General features: G+C 36.4%; 1 protein-coding gene across 1 annotated transcript in view; it reads left to right on the top strand.

Annotated features, from left to right (window-relative positions):
* The window catches only part of MYO16 (myosin XVI), a gene marked incomplete at its 5' end in the record, with an annotated part of 305366 nt that extends 286110 nt beyond the window's left edge, over positions 1-19256 (top strand). The window contains 2 exon segments of the mRNA XM_082751937.1: positions 3859-3950; positions 18962-19256. Coding sequence (XP_082608063.1) covers positions 3859-3950; positions 18962-19195 — 326 coding nt within the window. The 3' untranslated portion in view covers positions 19196-19256.
* Between the last annotated feature and the right edge of the window lie 6076 nt (positions 19257-25332).

The following is a 25332-nucleotide window of genomic DNA, read 5'->3' as shown; positions in this document are numbered from 1 at the left end:
TCCACAAACTTTCCATATCTACAGTTTTGTTCTAAAAGAAAGCTTTTTTTTTTTTTTTTTCTTTCTTCTATTTTCTTGTCCAAGCACAAAGAGTAGTTATAAACCTTATAGCAATCTTTTATGCTATACATGACACTTTTTTACCCCCAGTGGATTGTGTTGTAGAGGTACTTAACCCAGTGTGATCCAACTGAAAACTGTACAGATGACGCAGTCCTGTTGGACCAAAGGACTCTGGCTTGGGCTGCATCCTGCCCAATGGTCGTACAAGCATGCACTTCACACTGTGCCATGCATGTATACAGCTCCATTGGCACCCTGCTGTCCCTCAAAGGAAGCCTCTCTGGTTATATCCTCTTCCCTCCAGTTATAACCGGGGTCCCGTGTTCGTGGTGAGGAGATACACATGAGAGGAGTCACTGTCTAGTTTATGCTGATCAGCATAAGAGTAGCTGTCAAGAACCTGTCTGTTTCCCCAAGAGCCTTATGCATTATTTTGGTGAGGGGATTAATCTCATCTAAGTTCATCTGTCAAGAAGGTAGCCATTCTGTCTAAGCAGGTCACCAGTAGACTACAGTTTGCGGTACATTTTTTTTTTGAAATTTAACCCCAAATCTTAGCACATTAGGCCACAGGTTCTCATCTGCACATAGAATGGGAGAAGTGTCACAGCAGACAACCTGACAGAAAAGGGTTATGTCCCCATGACACAAGCTACATGGTATTGAGTGCAGAGTCTTATGTCACCTTCTTGCCCTTGCTGGTGATGCCTCTTTTACACTGTAGCAACCAATGTGTCGAGTGGAGCTTATCACTAGATCGAACCTGTGTGTGGATACAGAATCGTTGAGAAAGGTAGAAGATTTGGGTTATGATTTGTGGTCACAGTTGTAAAGATCCAGAGCATCTCTGATGTTGCTGTTGAATTGGAAAATATGCTGGAGGTCAGGAGGTGCAGGCCCCCCTGTTCTGGGGAAGTGGAGCCTTTGAGACTAGAGGTTCTCTGGAACCACAGAAGCACCTCCAGATGTCCAGTGCTCTAGATCTCAGCAATTTTGAGATGCAAGCCATTTATCTGAAGGTTCGTAAGAGGAGCATATGAGAGCAGGGCAGGCATGGGAAGAAGGAAGTATAGTAGTAAGATCAAGGTTTGACTGTGGGACCTTCCTTTGAAGTAACATGGAAAATGCATTATGGAGGCAAGTGAGTAAAAGATTGTATTTCTAGTTTGAAGATACATATTGATTGGGACAAGGCTGTATTCTTATTACATGAAAATAATGAAATACATTTCTTTTGTTTATCTTCCTCAGCCATAGATTATTGATTGAATCATATTCCCTGCTGTCATTGTCACCACCATGTATGATTTCAGTAACCTTACAAAGCAGAATTTTTCCAGAAAAATCACAATTAGACTTACTTTGGGTAACTCGAGAGTAGTTTCAAGAAATCCCAGTCTTTATGTCATAGTTTGTGCTCCAGCCTGAACCTCTCATTAAATTAATTTCTTGTTGTTCTATGCCTGCCCCTGCTAAACTGATGCTTCCAACCTTGTGCTGAATTAAGCAAGGTCTTATTCAGTGCACAGCTGTGGTATCCTAATATTTACTTAGGTGTACGTAAAGGAAAACTTTCAGAGTTCAATCAACTACTCCATTTATCTTTCCAAACTCCACCAAGCCTCTGCTTTCCATGTCTGTGCTGACGTGCTGTTGCTGTACATGGAAACTTTACTTACTTGATAAGGCTGCTTATCAAAGTGCTTTTCATAGGAATAAACAGAAAATCATTGATAACCTTATTATTAGCTCAAGGCTGTCATGCACCATAGATCCTAAAGTGTATGAATACAGTGCAAAAGCAGTATCTTTTGGAAAGGCATATTGCTGGCCTAGGAAAGTTTTTCATTCATTTATGGTGTCTAGAATCATGCAAATATTTTACAATATATATTGTATTTGAGTTAAATTAATAACACATACTTTAAAAGGCATTTTGAGTTAAATAGTAGACAATTTTTTTATTGTTGTTTGAGATATGTACAAAATGAATCCATGTGAATACATTATTAGTTCAGAAACTAATTAAAAAAAAAAAAAAAGGATTTGGTTTGTGTTGACAAAAATGGATTTTGGGGGGAAATTCCAAATAAATAAAAACATTTATTTAAAGTATCTCATTTGTCAACAAATATATGATTTTGCTGAGGAGAAATTTACAGTTGTAGCATAGGGATTGCTTATTGACTTTAATAAATGTAAGAAAATAGTGGTAACGTATGTTTTACAAACCTGGAATGCTTGAGACCATGAGTATTGGACCTAGCTCCAATATATACCTTTAAAAAAAAAAGAACTGTAAATCAAAATAATGGATAGTTCAAAGCAATGAGAGAACAGGGTCAGATGTCCTCTCTGCATGAGGCAGAAAAGGACTGAAATGCTGGGTTCTCACAAGATTGGTCCTGTCTCCAGAGCTGCAAGCAGGGCTTCCACCATTTCATTGCCTGTATGTGTCCAAAAGAAGTCCAGATGATGTGAATCTGTAGAAAAAGCTCCAAATAGTTTACACAAACTTCATTCAGAAGAACAATATAAATAAAGCAGCTGTCCTTATCTACAGAGTTGTGGAGATGCACCAGTATTAGGGGGAAACTAAAAATGAGAAAGAGGCCAAAAGAGAATAAGGATCATTCACTCTCTTTAAAACTTTTGTTTTATTTCTCTCACAGAAACAGGTTATTTTATGAGATTTTTCATGCAACTTACACTTACGTGAGTTAAATCATATATTGCTAACCATAAAAGAGTTAATGTTCATTTATCAAAATAAAAAAGTAAACATTTTTAATACAGAAGATAGAGGTTTGTAGGACAAGCATATTTCAATAGAGTGTTTCTATGGCAGTTTCTTGATTGAACAAGAAACTGAACAGGAACATGAAACTGAACTATGGGTAGTACAGTACATAATCTCATAATTAGTTCAGGATTCGTTGCATCTGAACTTTGAATTGTTTCCATCACAATTCTGAGTACGTTGTGTATAATACACAAACAGTAGGATTCACCTCATTTCATCTCACAGTTACATATCTATGCCCAGATTCAGCTTCTCTAGTTTTAGCCACCCAAAAGGTAGGTACCTAGTCTAATGTAAGAGCTGTGGGAATGGTCTTCTCACTCCAGCAGAAGCGATAGGGAGGTGCTGGCCATGAGCCCCGCTCTAAGGTCACTGTGCAGAGGTGCTTGTTTCTCTTGTCTCCAGAGTGAGACTGCCTGGCTCTTTTACATTGGATGACTGCTTTTTACACGGCTAACTTTTATCTAATTCCCATACAGAGAGTACACAATAAGTAAAAAATTACACAAAACACGCAAACAAAAAAACAAACAAAAAAAACCAACAGTATACGGATGAGATGAAGTTGTAAATCCTGGATCTACTCTCAACTTCCCTTGTGACTAGAGACATTAATTTGAGAGCAGACCACGGACCTGTTTTCCATTCCCTTTGCATTGCTTCTGTGATGAAAAAGAGCCAGGGGAAGAGGGGCCAGGGGTTTCTGCATTGCAGGAGGAGTCCCTGGCCAATGTATAGGTAATGTGCTATTTGTAGGCTCTTACAGTACAATTGCTCCTTCTGTAAGCCAGCATGCATACCTATGATACTATTTGTGCTTGATAAACAATAATATGTCCAGCTTCAGTAAGCATGGAAATAACAAATACGCAGGCAAATGAGAGATGTATTTAATTCTTTTGCAGTAAAACACATCAAGATCTTTTGAATCTGATGCTGAAATCAGCCAATGCATAAATGTCAGATTATAAATTATGATTGTTCTGCTTTAGGTTTACCAGAGGAAAATGAATATTCAAGACTGTCAGCCAGCAGTACAGCAGGCTCATCGATTCAAAGACACAGAGAGAGCCACACTACTCAGGTAAAAATGTCATTAATGGTCTAATGGAACCAGTGAAAGAGAGTAATTTTTACTCCATAAGAGAGCAAAAATTTGTACTGCCTGCATGGTGAAAGCTTTCTTGATTCAAATCTATGTGTTGGGTGTTAAAAAACGCAGACTTTTCTTACAGGCTTGTACTGAGCTAAGGACAATGATTAATATACTCTTTTTTCTTTTTTTTTTCTTTTTTTCTTTTTTTTTTTTTCTTTTTTTTTTTTTTCCGTTGTGAAGATAACCATGCTGCACGCTTAAAATCAAAATATCAGCGTCAATTTAAGTAACAACAGGTGTGTGAAGCTTACACTTTGTGTATATTAAAATTTCTGTTTAGCTAGTGCCACTTAATAGTAACAACATAGATTTTTTTGATGTGCATAAGATGAACAAGAAGGAACAAATTTTTTCATAATACATTTTCTTAATTCTTTACTTTAGCATTTTATATGTAAAGAGAAACACTTTACTTTCTAAGTACCCAATTGAGGCATTATTTTATTTCACTTAAATAACATTAGTGTATTTTCTTGTTGTCTTTATGTCTTCTTTTCCTAAAACAGTGTTTCTGACTCTTATTTATATATATCTATATATGTGAGACTGTAAGAATTTTACCATAAAGCTAAATATTGTCCAAAAAGAAAATATTTTGGAGCTGAGAGGAGTTTCCTCAACAGAAAGCTCTCAGTAACCAATGCTACAGTTTCCAAAATACACTACCAGAAGGTAAGGGAAGTATTTTATCACACTTAAAAGATGGTTTGTTTTTTTTGTTTGTTTTTCTCTGTGGGAGACAGATGAGATTTCATTATGATAACCTGGCCATAACAAAGTGAATGAATCTTTGTCCATTGGCTCCAACAGGAAAGGGATTCTACCTTCAGCATCATATTAGGTGTTAACATAACTTTGAAAAACAATATGTTGCAACTGATCAAATATGGGAGCAAAGTAGTACAGAAGTCTTCACATTTTGTTTTTATGCCCCACTGTCCAAAGCACAGGCAAAACTGCATCACTTAACTCTGAACTGAAGAATTGTGCCAGGGCAGTACTCAGCACTTTGCTGATCTCATCAAATGTATGACAGCCCTGCCAGAACTGCACTGGCACACACAGGCACATACCTTTCTTGTGCAAATGAACAAATCTTTGCCATCACTACACCTCTCTGACAGGCCTACTGCCATGTCACCATACTGGAAGGGGGTATGGGATTATAAGGACAACTGGAGATGGTATATTTATACATTTCTGATAAACGACCAAATCCTTAATGGGCATGAGAGTGGCCAAGGAGCACTCTCCAGTGAATGAAAATCCCAAATCTCAGACATTGCTGCAGTGATAAACCTTACACAATGACACACAGTCATTGTGGAGCACCTTACACCTCTGTTGCAAAAGGGCTTGCCTGGGATCAATGGGGCTCACGTTTAAGTTACTACCTCAGTGCAGTACACGGAGAGTTAAATGAACTGGACCTGAAGAAGTAATTTTCCTCTTCTTATCTTTACAAGTGGAAACTGTATCCTTATGTGAAATTAGTCTGCACATTTAAATGCTTTATTTTAGAAGAAAGTCTTTAACCATTTGCAAACTTCTATATTTGATTCTTCCAACATTACTTGCCAAAAGCTTAACACAATTTCAGTTCAGTACTTTGAAATATCACTTTTCAGTAAATAGATGGTTGGCAAAATGTCTCACAAATCTTTAAAATATATTCCATGCCATGTACTCAGAATTACATGCAGGGACGATCCCTAAATGCAGCCTTAATAAGAACTGTGACAAGTTTAGAGAAGGAACATGCAGTTCAGTGATTTTTGATACAATTCTCTTAATGAATAAACATCTTCCAAAATGGCGTTGCAGAATGAAAAAGAAAAATCTTCCTCCCACAAAAAAAAAAAAAAAGAAAAAAGAAAAGAAAAAAGAAAAAAATCTGTGTTCACAGGGCTGAATATTCTTACTGTAAAAATAATTCTTCACTATTTCAAAAGCCTGCCATATATCTGAAAATGATTGGTTTTAATTACAGTTGACATTTCTTAGCAGGCTGCGGATGAGTCTTAACAGCATACAACCCTATTGTAAAACTCTTTTCCAGGCTTTGATACAATAACCTTATCACTTTAAAGTAATTCTTGTACAGACATATGAAATAGGACAGATTGTTTCACAGATCTTTGAAGGTACTGATTGACTAATTGCTTTAGAGAGAGAAACAAAGACTGGGTCCTCGTGTTTCTTGGCTGACACTGTCATTTCAGCTAAAGGAAAATGGTTCATTAGCCTTCAGGGACTTCTAATATTTATGTATTTTTTAATATCTCCCTGCTAGTTCCTTCCTGAAGTGACAGGAGTTAATTTCATTTTTGTCACAGGATCTCAAGGCTCATATACAACCAACTAAAGTTTAGGTATTGTAGCTTGCAGTACCATCATATTGTCACATAAGGTGATAATTACCTGTGCCACTGCCTGAAACTTTCCACACACTGCAAACCAACACATTTCAGAGAGCAAATTCTTCAGTTCGGTATCTGTCAACATGCATCATAATGATCAATCTTAACAAATACTGCTGGAAGCAATTACTAGTATAAAATATCATGCAGATTTGAACTCAGCAACTTTACTGATCATCTCTAAAGTGAAATCTACTGAAAACAAAATAAGTTCAGTCTTGACCACAAATGATGGTTTTCTAAGGCCATTATTCCTTAAAGGTCTACTTTAACAGGATGAAAAGACAACAATTGAAAAAAAAATATGTTAAAATATTACCAAAATATTTCTTATTTGAAACTTACACAATAAAATTATACTTCATTCTGTATCCAAAAATAAAAAAATAAATAAAGAAAATAATTAAAAATAAAGAAAATAATTAAAAATAAAGAAAATAAAGTTTGATTTTTGTCTCATCAGAAAAAGTGTGAACAGCAAAGTATGATTTTTTTAGCTAATGCATTTTCCTTCATATTGTATTGTGGCTGTACAGTTGTAGATTTCCAAGTGATTATATCTATATATTGCAAGTAAGCACAACATAAAATATAAAGAACTTAACATCAGATATAAATCTGTAATATTGAAAACTGAACCTTGGATTTGGAGATCAAAGCTCTCAGAACCAGTTATCCAAAAGTTTCATGTATTTTATTTTGTTCAGATAATAGGTCTTTAAGAAACTATTTATTAGCAAAGAAACACACGTATTCTTCTCAGCAACGCAGGATGCTAGGCTCCATGTATTTTATGTTTTCTTTGTAAAACAAAACATTTTAGTCAAGAAAATCTTCAAATGTAAACTAGAATTATACAGCAAAACAACCCTGCAAGAAACAATATCCAGATCCACCCATACAGCAAAGCCTACTTTGCTCTTAGCATCTAAATCCAAATACATCAGCTGCAGGCAGTGCATCACACTCAGCTACTGCAGAAAGCCTTTTTTCAGCTCACCTGCTTGCTCCCTGAACGTTAGAAAACTTGGAAACTGACATGTCCAAACTTGATTTAAAATAACTGATTTTAAATTACTGAAATGCTGGCTTTTGTCAAATTCTTCAGTGATTTGTTTAAACATTTTGGGACTTTACAATGTGCTTGGACCTGTAGTGTTGAATTCTTACCCCATAATTTTCTTCCATAGTGAAAGAAAGCACCAAAATGGGAGATATGCTGCTTCTGGTCATTTGTGCCATAATCTTGTCTAGGTAGAAGATTTTGTTATTCGTGTTTAGTCATACCCCAGGAAGTGATCCAAAGCATATTGGAGGCTCCACAAATGTTGAAATCAATTAGCAAGATCTAAAAACCAAAATCTCATCTAAACTAAAAAAAGCTTTAGAAAATATTGCCTCTGTGCTCTATTCCTTTTACAACAAAAAATTTTCAGTTCCCTAGCCAGTCCAATGGACTGTCTTCTTTGGACAGTATTTATTGCTTCATCTGTTCTCAATGGCTCCTGTGAGCGTGTATATTTGAAAGATGTGAGCATAAAGACTATTGAGATATGTAAGTTCTTTGGCATATTAGAAACATCAGCAAGACAAAATAGAGACAACAAAAGCAGGAGTGTATCTTTGGCACCTTGCACAAAAGCTAAGCAGCCCTGTCTTCTTTTTCACAGATTTAGGACTGTATTTTTTATTTTTGATAAAAATATTTTAAAGTTGTTATTAACATTCGCTATGAAGTGGGATGTGGTGTGAGAAAGACACTGTGTAATGAAGAAAAGCAGACCAGCTAAAAGACTTCTTGTTTCTTATGTGGGCAGTAAGAAACAACATGGTCTGTCTGTAAAGGGATAAAATGGACAACCTGGAGATAAAGAACAGATGGGAATGAGGGGCAGATTAAAGACTGGAGTGTTAATAAGCTTGTGTGTGGGGTGGGAGCGGGAAGAAAAACAGGCACCAGTTAAGGGATGATTCAGAGAAGAAAGACTGGCAGAAGTATAAAGTATAAAGGAATAGGGGATTTAGAAAGAGGAAAGAAGAAGAGCCAGACAGAAAGAAAGAAAAAAAAAAAAAAAAAGAAAAGAAAGATGGAAAAAAAAGGAGAGAAAAAAACAATGTCAGATTAGAGCATAGTGGGGAGAAAAGAGAGCAGCACTAAGGAGTTAAAAAAGTAGAAAGTGATAAGTGATGTTCCAGATGAGACATTCGTCTTCATACACATATCAGTGTGATATTTACATTCTGCAAAATACAAATAATTGCAATAATCCACCTTCACCTATAGGGTGGTTACTATGCAAGTTAGTTCACAGACACAGTGTCCACATGTATCAGAGGAAAAAGGTCGAAAATTTCTGATTAACAGATGCAAAGCCTCTCTGTGCAGTTTATTTTTTTCATGACTGAATGTTGGCTTATTTGAAATCAAATGAAGTCATATGCATTCAACATCCAATGGAAGTACTCCTAGAACAAGACTTAAATAATCAAGCAGCTTGCTATCCTAATAGTAGTGGTTACCTACTTCTGTGAAACATGTTTTGTCTGTCACGTGCTCAAAAGGTAAGAGATAAGATAAAAAATGATTTTTTTTTTTCACATATTGTTATATTAAAAAATCTGCAGTCTTATCTCTTCTGTTTTGTTTAAACCCTGTAGAGCTGGTTGGCAGATTGCAGTAATATAGGAGCCAACACCTGACAATGAAAAATTGGAAATGTCTTTTCATATTCATGAAGAATGTATTTATTGTTTCATTATAGCTTAAGCCATAGCTCTTATTTCATGAAATCTCATTGCTTTCAGCAGTCTCTTCCTTCAGAAAGAGCTGCATATTCATTATAGTTTCAAGGGCTGCCTTTGTTCCTACTTGATTTAATATTTGTTGCCAATCACTTCTTTTGTTGACTGTTCAGAAGTTAAAAAAAGAATACTCAAGAATGTGATGTGTTGCTACCCCCCAGCCTATTGTCACGTTTCTAAACACTGGGCTCTAGCATTCGTTATTAATGTCTATCGGGTTTGGCTATTAGCTGGAAGTAATCTTTGAACATTTTGAAGAAAAATGTAGCAATCAACCAAGTCTGGTATAATAATAAAATCACCAATGCCGTTGTAGACACATAACATCCAAGAGAGGACACAGAGTGTTTCATATTTGTCATCAATCTGAATCAGTACTTCCCCCTATATTGTGTTTTGTTTTATTGTTTTGACAGTAGTATCAAAGAATTCTTCTTTTAATGTCACATCCAGACAAAAATCAGGACTTATAACACAGTGCAGCTTTATTTTTAGAAGACTTAGAGCCAAAAATGTGTACCTTATATATTAAATACTGTGAGGTAATGTGTACTATAAATTCATCAGTAGGTACACGTATCTAGTATTGCTGTGTTAATGGTGTTTGGTGGGCAGATGCTCCCCTCCTTAGCAAGTATGTCCTAATTCTGACTTCTAGCACTACACTGTGAACTCCAAAAGGGAAGGTGCAGATTCTCTCCCTTTGAACCAGTAGATGCCCTGCCCTACACATTTGAGGCCCCTTTTCCGTCTTTCCACTTCCTGCTATGACTGTTGAGGAGAAGGAAACAAAACCTCCCAAGCATCCCTTTGCCCTCGCTAAGCTCAGGTAATTGGCTAAGTTATATAGTTATTCTCCTTGGGCTGCCACAATGGCAAGTGGGCCTTTAAAAGGCCACTTTAAATTTCTGTTCAATGGGAGGGTGGTCCCGTAGCCCATGGACAGTACCTGAGGAGCATGACTTCACTTCCGAGTTCACGGTTTTAAGTGCCTAGTATGAGAGAGAATAAATCGATCCCTGTGCCTGTCACTCTCTTGCATTCATGTACTGCCATATCCATGTGGATCAGCTGGGATTTGGATGGCTAACAGCCCGTAAATTAAGTGGTGTTTGCCTCTAATGTTGTTTGACCATAAGCGTAGCCTTCTACACAAGGGTGATAGATACATTAGAAAATAGGAATTGATGATGGTTTTTGTAATTGCCTCAAAAGCATAGTGGCAAACATAGCTTCTAATTGATGAGGGAGATTTTTGAGAATTTCACAGAAAAATGATTGGCAAAGTAACTGATATTTCATCAAGTAAAATATCACTCTTAATACCACAGAGTGCTAGTGTTAAGTAGCAGCATGCTTTCTGTTTTTTGATGTTTGTTAGTGTTTCTGTTTATGTTTGTGTGTGTGTGTTTTGTTTGTTTGTTTGTTTAGTTTATGTACAAAGTGGTGTCAGTATTGTTGGGTCAGCTGTTCTGAGACATCTACAATGGATGATTTGTTTTCAGAACTCATCTTGAGAAAAGCACAGTTGCTATCCTAAACATAATCTTTTTTCTGACACATCAGATGTGAATTATGAGGATGCTCCTGAAATTTTTAAGGAGCAGTTTGTAGTCAGTATGCCTGGAGAGAGAAATACTGCCTCAGAGGAAAAAAAAAATAAATAAACAAACAATATATCAATATATTTCAGTATTAAGGTGAAGTTTTAGTCACTCTGGTAAGGTGTCATTTTGTAGCTGACAACAGAAATGTAGAGTATAGATAAACTCAGCCAAACCAAACAATAATAAATAAATAATAAAAACCCACAAGATCCAAATAAATAAATAAAATGTAGCCCTGTTTTGAATGTGTGGACTTGTCCAACTGTATTCCCAGCTCAAGTAATCAGAGAGCCTGAAACGTGTTCTGTCATACATTATTGAACGTTCCCTACCTTCCTCCAATATTTTTTTTTTTGCCAGATTATGTGTTAGAGCTATGCTCAGGATTTTTATAGTGACTTTATTTTGCAAAGATATAATATTATTGTTTGATTGCTGAAAGACCTCGTGGAAGATGAGGAGCCTAATTAATCTATAATGTTGTGGTCCCAGGCATGTCTCTGCTTCACTGAGGGAAAGGTGAAAAAGAACTGAAGATCAACCATTGCTTTTGCAACTACATTTTGTTCCTGGGGAAGCCAACAAACAAATAAACAAAAACAAAACAAAACAACAACAAATAAGAAAACCCATCAAGAGTATCTAAGAGCTTGAGAGAAAATCAGACAATTTGTACCAGAAATAGAATTGTGGTCAGATTAAAAATATGAAATCTGAGTCACACCAAAGATGTGTGTAGCCCAGGATCCTCTTGAGCAAAACAAGACACTGCTGCCTCAGGAAACAGGGATTTCAGGGTGCCTCTTTCAGAGAGACTCGATGTACATCCTCCCAGTTTCCAGCAGCCTGTGAGGAAGAGACTTCTGGAGGCAGAGTTCATTTTAAAAATAGCAATACTTGGTGGACTTTTCTTCCATGAACTTTTGTGGAAAATCCTCTCAGAAAGCCAAGCCAACCCACAGCAAACAATAGAATTGATTTTCTGGGGAGATGAAGTTTGACACTTCTTCAAATGCCATGTGATAGCAGAGGGATGGAATGAAAGATGCCTGTACCCAAGTGATCTCTGCCCCCAAAATATCCTGCTTCCAGCATCATGACATGCTTGGAAGAAAATTAAATCTGTCTCCAAAAATCAAGATAGCTGAAAAATTCTTGTCAGGAAGGAAAAGATTTCTTCCTGATTTCTGTGCTGATTTGTTTTATTTTAAATACAAACTGTTAGTTTTAAGATTATCCACAGATTTTAAGTATCAGCAAGGTTCTAACTTCCTTTGGTATGTCATTTATATATCACTTGATCTGGAGCTAGTTTTTTCCTTTGATGTAAGAAGTGCATTAATCAAATGAGACATTTTCTTGTTCAGAACACAGCAAATGCAATATATATCAGTCATAGATCTCATGTTTAACTGTTTAAACTGGCATAACTTCTTCAGACCAATTCCAAATTTGTACCAGACAGTACTGATCTGCTTTGCCCTTTTGTCCTTTCCAATAAATCCATTTGCCATCTATTTGGAGAGTATTATTTTTGGAGACTGTAAGGTTACTATTTCCAATACAAAGGAAAATTATCAGCAATTTGAGAGAACAATTAACTAAAATCACTTTACGGTTGCATATTATATATCAAGTTATTATGTCCAGTGGGTATGCATTTACAAAAAAAATGCATGTCCCAGCATTCACAAGACACTTGGATGAATCAGCTTGGATCCCAGTGGTACATTTGTATTTGAAGGTTTTTAATTGGAATTTAGAAGCATGTAAACTCATTTATCACAGCCGTTCTCTAATCCCTGCTGGGGTCTTATGTGGCCAATGCAGGTTTCCCAATCAAATACAGATTTACATATTGATTTGATTTATGTTGAGTGCTTGCCTAGGTTTCTTAACGCACTCTTGTTTAACTGTGTTTTCCCCTCGTATCTTCAAATTAATATTTTATTGTTAAATAACATGTAGGCTGACAAGATTTTTTTATCTTGATTCAAGAGTTGGTGGAAATGCAATCCCTTCCTGATCTGTGACTTTTTGTAACAGAGAAATAAAAACAAAACATATCTGTTTTGGTACCGAAAAGGTTGGGATTTTTGAGGTGTTGCGGTGTATTTGTCCTGTAGGTAGGAAAAAAAGATGTGACTTACATGTTTGGAAGCAGTCAGTGTAGGGGCTTCTAAGATAAAAAAGGAAAAAATAAAAAGATGAAACCATTAAAATGAGTTAGGAACATTTTGCATGAGAGAGATGCATGCCTGTCACAGGTTGAATCAAAATGTGCTTCTCTCCATAATAATTACACAGAGCAAGAATTATTTCCAGAATTACTGAATGAAATAGTGTCTTGTGAAATGAGAGGTGAGAACATCCTGATCACTTCTGTCTTTAAAACTGATGATCCGCAGGAGACCCACTGGGACTTGCAAACTACTTTTAAGGGTTATAACAGAGATAACTGTGAGTCACCTATTGATTGCAAGCTCAAATTTGATCTGCTTACATTTTTAGACAGTCTGCAAACTGGAAAAAAATTAAAATGTGGAATTTATTAAGGTAGTTACATTTCTAAGTTAACTATGATAATTTATCATCAACATTTTACCTTTATGGCATGATTTACTATAGATCCTGAACTGATGTTAGAAAGGTAAAATCACTGCCCTTATATACTCACTCTCCCCATGGATTTCATGATGGGACTTCAACTTTACTAACAGTTTAAAACACTAATGGAAGAGAAACATAATAAAACTGCAATAATTAATTGTGAGAATCTACTGACAGTTACTTTAAAGCACCAGCATTGAAAAATCTATTAAAGAACATAATTAGTAATATGTCTCTGAAGGGAAAATATGGACTAGCTATCTCCTGCATACGTCTCAGGAGTACAGGTTTATATGCTATACTTGTCTTTAAACTGTATTGTGATTAAAAATCTGTTTTCTTTTTTACTTCGATGTCTATATTCGGAAATTTTACTAAAGCTTACAGAAGCAACTAAGAACTGAACTATAGTAAAGCACACGGAGCTATGCTATTTTGTGCATATTTATTTGTAAGTTTTAACATCCAAGAATGTAATTAAATGCTTCTTTTCATTGTCTAGTGAATTTCTGATAGAAAAATCACTGCAGTTGCAAGTGACCAAAAAAAATGACTCGAGTGCAATACACATATTTTTGAAAAAATAAACTGTACATTTTGCCATGGAAAGAGCAAAATTAAGAGAAATATTATTTTATAAAAAAAAGAACATGCTAGTGCAAATTAATAAATCTCTGACAGACACATTAAGTCCTTTTGCCCTAGCTTAATGAGTAAGATTGTGTAGTATTTGCCACACATAGGATATAAATTCTTTGTTACTTCTTACTCTTATGGAACATCCTCTGTAAAGTTATACAATTTGATCTTTTAATGCAGAATGAATTTCCAGAGTTTCTACAGCCAAATCCGTAAATAATTCTGAAGTTAATTTTAAATGGGCCTGTTAATCTTTTTATCTGGCACACCTTTTTGTCACAAATTATTTAAAAATGTGAAACTTCCAACTTTTCATAATTAAAATGCTCTATTTTTTAACCCACCAAAGAACTAAGTCTAATTAAAGTAATTTACGGACTTATAGCTACTCGTCTTCATTCTAAGACAAAGTTTAAAGCCGCTACATCTGCTTTAGACCCTTATAAAGGAAGTTAGGCAGAATTTACAAGCTCGAGTCCAGGAAGACAATTCAGGAACTCATTCTCCAATGAATGAGTTAAAGTCCATATTACTTGGTAGGCACAATCATGCTCTAAAATTTTCACAGTTGCAGCATACACCCAAAGTGATCTGTCTCTAAGTTCCTATCTGTTGTGCTCTGAAACCACAAGGGGTTCACTCTGAAGGATTTGCTTTAGCACACTTAACACATATGGATGGCACACCTTAGCACATTGCACAGGAACCAAAGTCCTTTTCCTAGTGCTCAGAGTCCAGGTCTTGTAGTTGCAGTGTCCTAAGGTCACCCACAGGATGTGGGAACTCAGTTTCTTCCTTAACCTGAAATAAGTCAAATCTACATCTTCTGATTTCCAGATGTACTATAACTGCTAGATCACGGTGAAAAGTCCCTCCATGTTTGTTCTAACTAAGTCATTGGTGCTTCACCACAAATCAAAAGCCATAGTGCCAGGAGGAGAGCACTTTCTTCCACAGTGCAGATTTGGGCTGTGAGGTGGGAGGAATGCTCCTGGGCTCTCTTCCCTGGGCTGCTCATCAGAAATTGATTTTGTTCATCCTGCTATATTCACAGTTGAAAAGATGGACCTTGTTTAACTGCTTCTCTCTACTGCAATCCACTGAGTTGGCAACTCTGCACGCTCTTCTCTTGTGCATCACTGTCTTTGACTCTTTTGCTTTTATTGTCTGCTCAGGTAGGACTCTGGATACCAAACACAGGGTAGGTGTTTTCACCAGATGACCAGGCTGTTAAATGCTAGCTATTCAAATGATATATGTTTTTGTGGGTCTAGCCTAAATGGTGTGTTGCCCATGTCTGATTGACCATTGACTTTAATTAGGAAAATCCTGGTCTACAGTTAGTACCATCTCTATCCCTTGATGGTTGAAGTTGTTTGTTCAGTGTTCATTGAAAAGATTAACACTCTTAAATTACTTACTTCCTACACACCTTATTCACCTTTCACAAAGTATCTGTTCAGGGTAGAGAATAATAATGAAGAAACATAGCTTGCTGATTTACATTGTGCTTCATGTAAAATAATTCAGTAAATCTTTTTTTCTATAATGAATATGTATAATAAACCTTTAACTTGTCACAGGTCTAGTCATGAATGGAAAAGAGAAAAGATATCATCTTGTTCAATAAATCTAACTAAATTAATTGATTCATTTAAAATTCTGTCATTTCTTGTGCATTTCCTCACATTTCATTGCCACTGCATTTCCATTGCACATTCTTCATCCAGATTGAAATACAAACTTTTTCCAGCCTATTTCCCAAATCAATTTCATAATGAACTAAGATTTGAGATATTTTTTCCAGCTGTGTTTAGAAAATATAATAAAGATGTACACTTATTTGTAGACTGAACTAAGATTTGTCCACTATACACTGGAAAATGAGCTGTATAGAGAAACTGCTGGCACATTAAGTTACAGCTTGCATAAGTAGGGTCAGGAAAGTAAAGTGCCTATAATCTATAAATAGGAGGCATTTGACAATTGCCTTGCCCAGGCAAATTGTACTTGCTTTTTACCCTGCACCTGGGTGCTTTTATGGTTCTTGGAATAGTAGTGGAGCTGTCTCTATTCATATACTTTATAAATCTTTCAGAACTGAAAATTCCTCTGTAGTTCATTAGAGTTATGCTATCAGGCTTTAGTCACCTGAATGCAGTTTCAAATGATCAGTTTTAAGTATATATCTACCAATGTTTAAGTACATCTTTGTTTAATTATTTCTGAAACTCCTTCGTATGAAACTATTGCGATGACAGTCTAACACAGTTTTCTTTTTGTATGTTCTAGCACATCTCTGAAAGTCATACCTAATACAGGCTCATTAAATGCCTAATGTTTAGATGCAAATAAGGTGTCTAAATTGGGAAGACTGAATTACAATCTACCTGTTTTCTGAACTGGGTTATGCCCACAATCTAAACCCACAAAAATCTATACAAATCAGTGACAGTAAGCTATGGTGCTTCTCAAACCATACACCTGTTTCTCAGGATAAAAATACCTTACCTCTCTTTCTTGATAAATTGTTTCCAATTTAAAAAGTTTCTTTTGTCTTCTAAACTTTCCTACTCACACTGAAAAGTAATATGTTTTGTTACACAGGAAGTCTCTGAAACCTATCTAACAATATCTGTGGAATGTTTTGTTTACCTTTGATTTGCTGGGATGCATTGGTGCATTTTGTATAAACATAAAAACAAAAAATGGTTTTGATTTCATAGTTGTGTATAGTGGTCTGGGATGACATCTAAATATACTTTAATGGAGTCTTTCAAACACTTTCCACTTTTCTTCTTTTTTCTTTTTTTTTCTTAAAACCTGAAATTTATAACAGTACTAGAAATTATAACGTCTTGTATTAATATAGAGGTTAATTCATTTCTTTTTGAAATATCAGCCAGACAGAAATTATGCAGATTCCTAAAAGACCTTCAGGCATATCTGTGTAAGGGCTTCTTCCATCTCTGGTGACACATGTGAAAGGTCTAACTTGCACAGGATGTATTTGAAGCAGCATTGTGAAACCTGTGTAAGCCTCTGTACCCAGGTACCTGCTATTCCACTACAGAATAACAGGAGCCACAGGCAAGCACAACCTCCTACCCCAGGAACCTCGTTGCCCATCGGGGACAGAGATGCCCCTCATGTCACTCAGCCCTCCTTGCAGCTGGAACCAACTACATGTGTAGATTCTCTTGAGCATTTAAAGGCACCACACATCACTTCCTTTATTGTGGTGACTGAAATGCAGCCATCTCTCATTATGATCAGGAGTATAAGTGAAGCCTTGCCAGGAATAGCCATACTTTTCAATTGTTGTGGTTGTGTGAAGAAAGCTATGCACATTTTAGTCATGTACAGGTGCCTCTCCTAGATGTCCGTGTGGGATTCTTAAGAAGAAAGGCAACAGGATAAGGGCTGTGGGCCATTAGCTGTTTTGATGGGTTTGGTTCATATTCCCTAGATTCTCCTTCTGCTACAGAATATCCTCCAGCAAATAGTTCTCAGTACCTAGTCTAGGTACTGCTATACTGAATCTTAAGGGACAGTGCAATAGACTCCATAGCTTACTGAACTTGTGCTGATGTGAGGGCTTCACACTGACTTGTACAAAATAAATAATCATTGGAACAGAAAAGTTAAATGGAAGAGAACAGTTTTCTTTTAGGTGTATTATGAATTTAATTCATAACTGCTTGGCTACTTCACTGTGAGTTTATGAATATTTTCAGGCAGACTGAAACTATATTTCAAATCAATAATGTATTCTCTGAAGGAAGACAAATGCCAGCCCCCAATTCTAAGGATAATACACATCTGTAACAGGAACTTTATTAATTCCAAACAGCAAAACGGGTTATACTTTCTTGGTTGTGGTTATTCAGGTATTTACTTTTAGGGGAAAACCCTTGCTGCTCCTGCACCTGCTATTTTCGCAGTGTAAGAATATTTTCTGAAAATAATTGTATTGTTTGACAACAATTTTAAGACCATGTTGTTAGAAATACAGACTACTCATCACAGTAGTTAGTTTGTTTTGTGTGTTTCTAAGGCCTGTGTTCATGTAGTCTTTGCTGACACAAGGGTGTTTTTTCCATTTAGTTTTTGGCATCTAGTTCATACTTCAGTTTTGCGACTTCCAGACATTAGACTGAAGGAAGGCAATTCTACTTCATTAATCTTCTTTATTTTTTGTGTAAACGGTGATAATGGAGGGGGTGGGGACAGCATGTTAAGCACAAAGTTTTAAACCCTTCTGGAGGAGAACACTGCTTCAGATTATTAACAGAGTTGTTTGATCTCTTTTCATTCAGTTGTAGCATAAATGATAGTAGCTTTCCATCAGCAAAAGTGTAGAACTTGACTGCTTATACTCATGCATCTTTTTATTTCTTTAATTGTAACTGTCAAAATGGGAGCACTCACAATCCAACATAGCTAAGCCAGGGCACACTGTAGCAGTCTCAAGATTTTGGTTCATCATCCTACTAGTATGTGTGAATAAGCTTATCTTGCTCCATGGGGTCCTTCTGCAAATAATAGATGTAGTCTGTGGAGTGGAAGGTGGTTCACACCTAGAATGGGGGCCTGGCAATATAAAATACCTCTCATGAGTTCAAGGCAAGGTTATTTTGAGGAAAGTCATGATTGTTTATACCGCATTATACATGTCACTGAGCTATTTACAGAGGATGATAAGAAAATGGGACCTGAATCTGCTCTGATTGCAGTTTTACGTCAATGACAGAAGCGGCACAGGATCCTGTGTGGAGGATCATTCAACAGGGACATTGCAGTTTTACACTGCCAAGAAAATTAACTTTATCTACCCTTATTATTTCCTTCTCACTAACAGGTTATTCATCAGCTTAGACTTTCAGAGAATGAGAGTGTGGCTCTGCAAGAGCTTCTGGACTGGAGGAGAAAGCTGTGCGAAGAGAGAGAAGACTGGCCGCAAATCTTGCACAACACCGAGCAAAGAATCACAGCCCCACCTCCACCCCCTTGTAAAAAACCAACGCTGCTGAAGAAGGTGGAGGATACCTCCTGCAACAGATTGTCTTCAGGAATATGGGACACCACCATGTGATTTGGCTGTGTGTGTTTGCAGACAGTTAGGAGTGAAACCATCTAATGACTTCAATCTGCACAATCAGCAAGTTTCCTTCCCTCCACAGAGCGTGCAGGGATTTTTTACAAGCACTCATTCAAGAGCACAGGATAGAGGAGCTATTTAGATCTGTCATGTGTGTGTGTACATGTGTGTGTTTGTCTTTTTGGTATATATACACACACACATGTGTGCATCTGTGGGTATATATATGTATGTGTGTGTGTATATATATATGGAGACAAACTGCACTATAAGTACTTTAAAAGTACAAGCCAGTCACTTAGAGCTCTCCTGTGGACAATGAAGAAACTATGTCAAGCAAATGATGACAGGGAGAAGTGACTGACAGGCATTTTAGGGAGATCAGGAAGTCTGTGTGCACACTGTACAGCTGTTTTATATAGTATAAAAATATGATGTTTCTTGTTCCCTAATGAATGGTTTTATTATATTACATGTATACATATATATATTTCTTTGTAGATGTCTGTGTTCTATTGGAGTTGCAAACCTGAAGTTTATTTACATGTTTATTACCGGTGTTTTATAACTTTATGCAATTGGTGCTGTCGTTCTTTCTTCAAAATACAGGTAATAAATTCAATACTCACATTTTTCTTTCAGAGTTTATCTTTAACAACATCCCAGACTGTTTCAACACTGTGGTGTTTGTTCAGAACTGGCAAAGTCCTTTCTGAAGTCCAGTCCCGAAATTCTTGCAAAGCCCCTATTTACAAGTGTTGTCTAAGGGTTTTCACACTCAAGTATTAGAGAGCATGAATTTCTTTCTGTGGACTTGTGTTTCTGAATGGGTGAACTGTGAATTCTGTAGTTACATCTCAAATCCTATTTCATTCTGGGTTGTGTAAAATAATGAGGCACTCATTTAAATTATAAGTATGGTTTGAAATTCACACCTGATTATGCATAAGGTCAGGTGTCAGTGGAAAGCTACATAATGGTAATGAGGTATGGAAATAGGGCTGTGATTTACTTTTAAAAGCCAAAAGGCTTCATGGAGATGGGTATATCAAAAGATTGTGTCCTTATAGTGGTACAGTGATGCATTTATACCTCAAATTTCATGCAATGAAATGGTTTCAGAAATTGAAGCATCCTACTTGGAGAACATGAGTTCTGAGCAGGAATGTTAATTTATGAAAAACATGCTGCTGGAAACTTGTTAGCTACTGCTCAGCAGTCTTTGAAATACTGCTTTGCCACTAAAAGGAGTAATTTATATACATACACGCGTATTTTGTCAGAGCCCACTTAAATTCTTGGAGTATGTAGAACCCATGTGAAACACTCTTCTTGGCTGTTTGCCCCATTCCTATTTGGATTCAGGAAAAAGTGCTTGTAATTTTGCAAGTGGATGTAAAACTAATATTTTAAAATGTAAGTGAGGTTTATGGAAGTGATCTCACCCTTGGTTAGAAGTTGTTGGGAAGGGATAACAACGTGCAAAAAGCAATCCTGTTCTTGTTTGTTTGTTTTTTACAGGGGAAGCAGCAAAACTCAAATTATTCCCATGAGAAATGTAGGCAAAATTAAACACCTTCTCTTGGTGGAGATTAAAACAGACATTTTGAGTGAACAAGGAAGGGAGACAACAGGTTAACTCTTAAATTAATGATGTGCTGATTGGTCTCTGATACTTAGGGGTAAATATCACTTAGCACATAATTTTACCTTTTTACCACTCTGTTGGCAGAAGTCCTCTCTGTAAGGTTACCCACTAAGAGAGGATGGAGAAGCAGGGATTCTGCCTTCAGCTGATGTCAATGGCCAGATCAAAGGGCCACCGTGAGGTGATGTAGGAAACTGCTCTCACCTGCTGAACATTATGTCAGGATGGGGCTTAGCCTGGAAGAGTTCTGGTTTTGCCTTTTTTCTCAGGTAATGAGGGACATGCAGAAATCCCTGTGTAAAAGCAGAATGAGAAGGCTTGCATTGGATGCAAGTAAGCTAATTAACCTGACACTACTACTTATGGCTTCCAGGATGCAAGTTGCTATCTCTGTGTAGCCCAACATTGCCGTATGTAGCCAAAACAGCATCATCTACCCACCTAGCTCGGATATCCCGACCTCAGTGTGCTAGGAGAAGCAGATGTGCCCGCAGGCTTATTGCTCCTCAGACAGGTCTGGCAAATAGCCCTCTCATAAGCTCTACTACCACACTGCTGACTCTAATGTCCCCACTGGATGGCTTGGTGACTTCTGGCAATCAATCCAGAGCAGCATGGAGGTTTAGGACAAATGGTAGAAACTGATTTAGAAGCTGGTTTAGATCATGTCAAGATCGTTGCTGCTGCAAAGAGCTTGCCACCAGTCACCAAGCCAGCTATTTGCAAGGTAGGCTTTTGTACCTCCAGACTACGGTATTATCAGTGCTGCATTTGTAACATGGGAGTATCCAGAGGGCAGAGAATACATTTATCAAATGGAGTTTAAAATGTGACTATGCACATCATGCTACTTGCAATCCTTACTAAAAGCTGTCTTAGAACGGGGACCAGCTTCAGCTGCAGGACCACAGGTGGGGTTTAAGGAATCTCTTTGCTACTCTTTCAAAGTGTGCTTTGTATCTTGTTACAGCAGCATGAGCCAAGTGTGGAAAAAGGTAGCTAGATTTGCTGGCGGTTTCATCAGTACAGTTGCACAGGAGAAGCTGGTACAAACCTGATGCAGGCAGCCTTGATTCTCCAAAGGGCAAAGCACATCATGACTCCCTGTGCAGAAGGCCTTTGTTCTCTTGCAGAATTGGGTAAGGAATGCATTTTCCTGGGGCTTTTCCTTACAGCATATAATCACAGTGCAATATGACAAACTCAATAGCAGAAGATGAGACTTTTTTTTTTTTTTCTTTTTTTTTTTTTTCAATTTTGTTATTAATTTCAGGATATGTAATAGCCAACTTTTTACATGGGAGGATTTTTCAGGATATTCAATTAAAATATAGTACTTTAGGAAAAGTATTTGTGTTAAAACATGTTTAAAATATTTCTGTAATGGCAGCAAGACACTCCAGAGTGTGACTTATGATGTCATAACTCACACCTCGTGTGTTCATTGGTCCCTTGGCCTTTGGCCTCATGCCTAACAATGCAGTTGGTAGGGAATTATTACACCATAATTCACACCCTACTGTGTCTTATTGCTTAAATAACCGTACCCCCAGAGGTGTCTTAAAACTACCATTAAAGTTTATATTGTGTATCAAAATGTGTTTACAGGGCTGGGAAAATATACTATTGATATTTTGAAATGTTGAAAGTAGTTTTAGTAAACTGTACAGTGCTTGTAAATTAATCTCCCCAGTGGAGTATGTGCCAGCCAATTACTGTATTTCTTGAGTATATGAAGTCCTCTCTTGCACATTAAAAAATAGCTTAGGCAAAAAAAGAAAAAAAAAAAGAAAAAAAAAAGCCTTATGAATTTAATATTCTAAAGGGAAAGATTAAACTCTATGAACATGCTAATGCCCTTAATATCCAATGAGCAATCTAAAATGTATTTATATTTGCAATAAAGCAATTTCAGGAAGCTGGGGTTATCATCAGATAATCGCTCCTCCACATTGTGCCTTATTGCTTAATTTTTAATATGTGAAACAAACAAAACTTATAACAAATCAGCCTCTCAGTATAAGGTAAGAAGAATCAGATATGTTTCACATTATAAAAATGGAATTCTTAAACCATATTAAGACACAATAAAATAAAAATGAAAAACAAAACAAAAACCAACAGCTGTTGGCATGAGAAATTTTTAAAGCTTGTAAATCTTACTTGTTACTCCTGAAATAGCACTTCATGTTTTTTGGTTGTTGTTCTTGCATTCCTATTGCAGATTATAAGCAGATCCTTACTTTTTAAAACTTGATTTAGACATTCAGAGAAGTACACGCACCAATATTTTACGAAAGACCTTGTGTACAGCATGAAGTGGTTAACCTTTTAAAACTTTATATTGTTTACAAAACAATAGTATGGTTGTTGAATAAGTGAATTAAATCTCCCTGTGATCCTTTCTATTCCGTCTAAAAGGTTGAATTATTTTCATTAATAACTTTATTACATTGCAGGTCCTTTGTGTGGGGGACAAAGAATTTCATTAACTTGCTAAGAAAGCATAATAGATTGTAGCATAGTTCTAAAGTGATAGTATTAGCCATATTCATTGTAGTTTTAATTCTGCTTTGTAGTACTGAGATCCCTCGTAATCACATTATTCCTATTGCTATAAAGACTGCTAATATCTGAAATGCTCTGAGGAACCTAAGATAAGTTTTTGCCATTCACTTGTTAAATAATAAATGCAATTAAACTCTGTACAAGTCATTTTTCCAGAATGGTATTAAACATTTCATGGCTTTGTGTTCTAAATATATATATATTTAAAAGAAAACATAACCTGAGCATAACTATTTCACAGTATCTGAACAGAACACAGTAGCATATAAAGAAGTGCATTTCTTCCAGTTTTTGCTGTTCTCTGTGTGCTCAGGATTTTCATTTTCAGAAGAAATAAATAAATCCCTGTGCTGATATATATTGTGCCTGTGAGAACTAGATCATTAACAAAGGCTGTCTGTCTTTTCACCTGTGGTTTGACCCCTTCTCTGATGGCAAGAATATATGCTGAATCATAGACATTGCTGAGAAATGTCTTAGGCAGAAATTTTGTCAAGTCAAAAAGGATTTTTGAGGATTTTTTTTTTTTATTTATTATGATAAACAAAATCATCATTTTGAATTAGCTAGAAGTATTTAATTCAATCTGAAATAGCTTGTTTTGGTTCTTATATATGTATATAAAATCCCCTTTTAGCCCTTTCTTCTTTCCTTTCCTGTCAACTTCTTACATTAATTTTAAAATATAATTTTATAATTAAAAAAGGAAAGAAAAAAGTTAAAAAAAAAAGGTGTTAAAGAAAATTACAGCAAAAATGGGTTATTTTTTTAAATGAAATAAATTATTTTAAAAATGCTACAATAGAATATTTCAATATTTTCAACATGTTTTTCACCTTTTCTCTTCCAGCTCAAACTGTTTGCTGAATGCACTCTGATTTTACACATAATTATTCCCAGACATCGTTCTTCATAAATCCACTCCTCTCTGAAAAGGCCACGCTAATGTATATATGTTTTGAGATGCAAGAGAACTGAGGTGCTTAGGAGCATAAATGGGGAAAACTTGACAAGCACAGCTATATTGCCATCATAGCAATGTTAATGTGACAGCTGTTAGACAAAGCCTGTGCCCTCACAGTTTTAATCAGGGTTTTAAGCCCTTCTCCATCTACATGGATGTGCACTCACCTGTCTCCTGATATGCATTAGACTCCAGAAAGAAGGCTGAATCTGTCTGTCATCCTCTTCCAAAGAGGGTGGAGAAGTGTACTCCAGGCTCTTTCTAATTATTAAGTAATATAAATTACTTTAATGTTTCTGAAAACAGGAATTAGAATGAAACTTGTTCACTGTACAGATATATTTCTACCACTAAGTTAGAAAGCGGTGGCAATGAATGTCCATGCAAAATGAAATATATGAAATTAATGGTTATGGATGTATAGCTCCTCTGTCTCACAACATAGTAAAACATGGTCAGGAAAATACTCCAAAAAATAGGGGAGCTTCTTTTGCATCCTTTCAGAAAGATGCCTCCACATAGGTCTTTTGAATGAAAACCACTTTTAGCTGGTTTTAGTGCAGACCCTCCACAATAGATTGGTTTGAGCCTCACAAATCAGATAGGCAAGGGGATGTCTAGTGCTTAAATGTGGATAGCACAGGAGATCTGTACTCTGTGGAAGACAGTCTGAGATGCTTGGAAATCTCTAGGCACTGTGACCTTCCTCATGGTTCTGAGCAACAGCCTGAAGCTATAAATTACAGTGCTGCATTTCAACAAGTCCTGATATCTAGCGTTTTTGTGAATCTAATCCCCCATCAGTTTGTGCAGTGAAGAGTTACCTTGAATAAAAATTACTCCTCTAATAATCTTCATTTATTACATTTTAGTAACTGGAAGTCTGTATTTACTGAAGTCTAGTGTTTGCTGATACAGCACAAAAGTCTGTAATGCGAACTTATAATTAAA

The sequence above is a fragment of the Aythya marila genome (assembly GCF_965140915.1).
Source record: "Aythya marila genome assembly, chromosome: 1".
In the NCBI taxonomy this organism is placed as follows: Eukaryota; Metazoa; Chordata; class Aves; order Anseriformes; family Anatidae; genus Aythya; species Aythya marila.
This window is presented reverse-complemented; position numbering and strand designations above follow the sequence as displayed.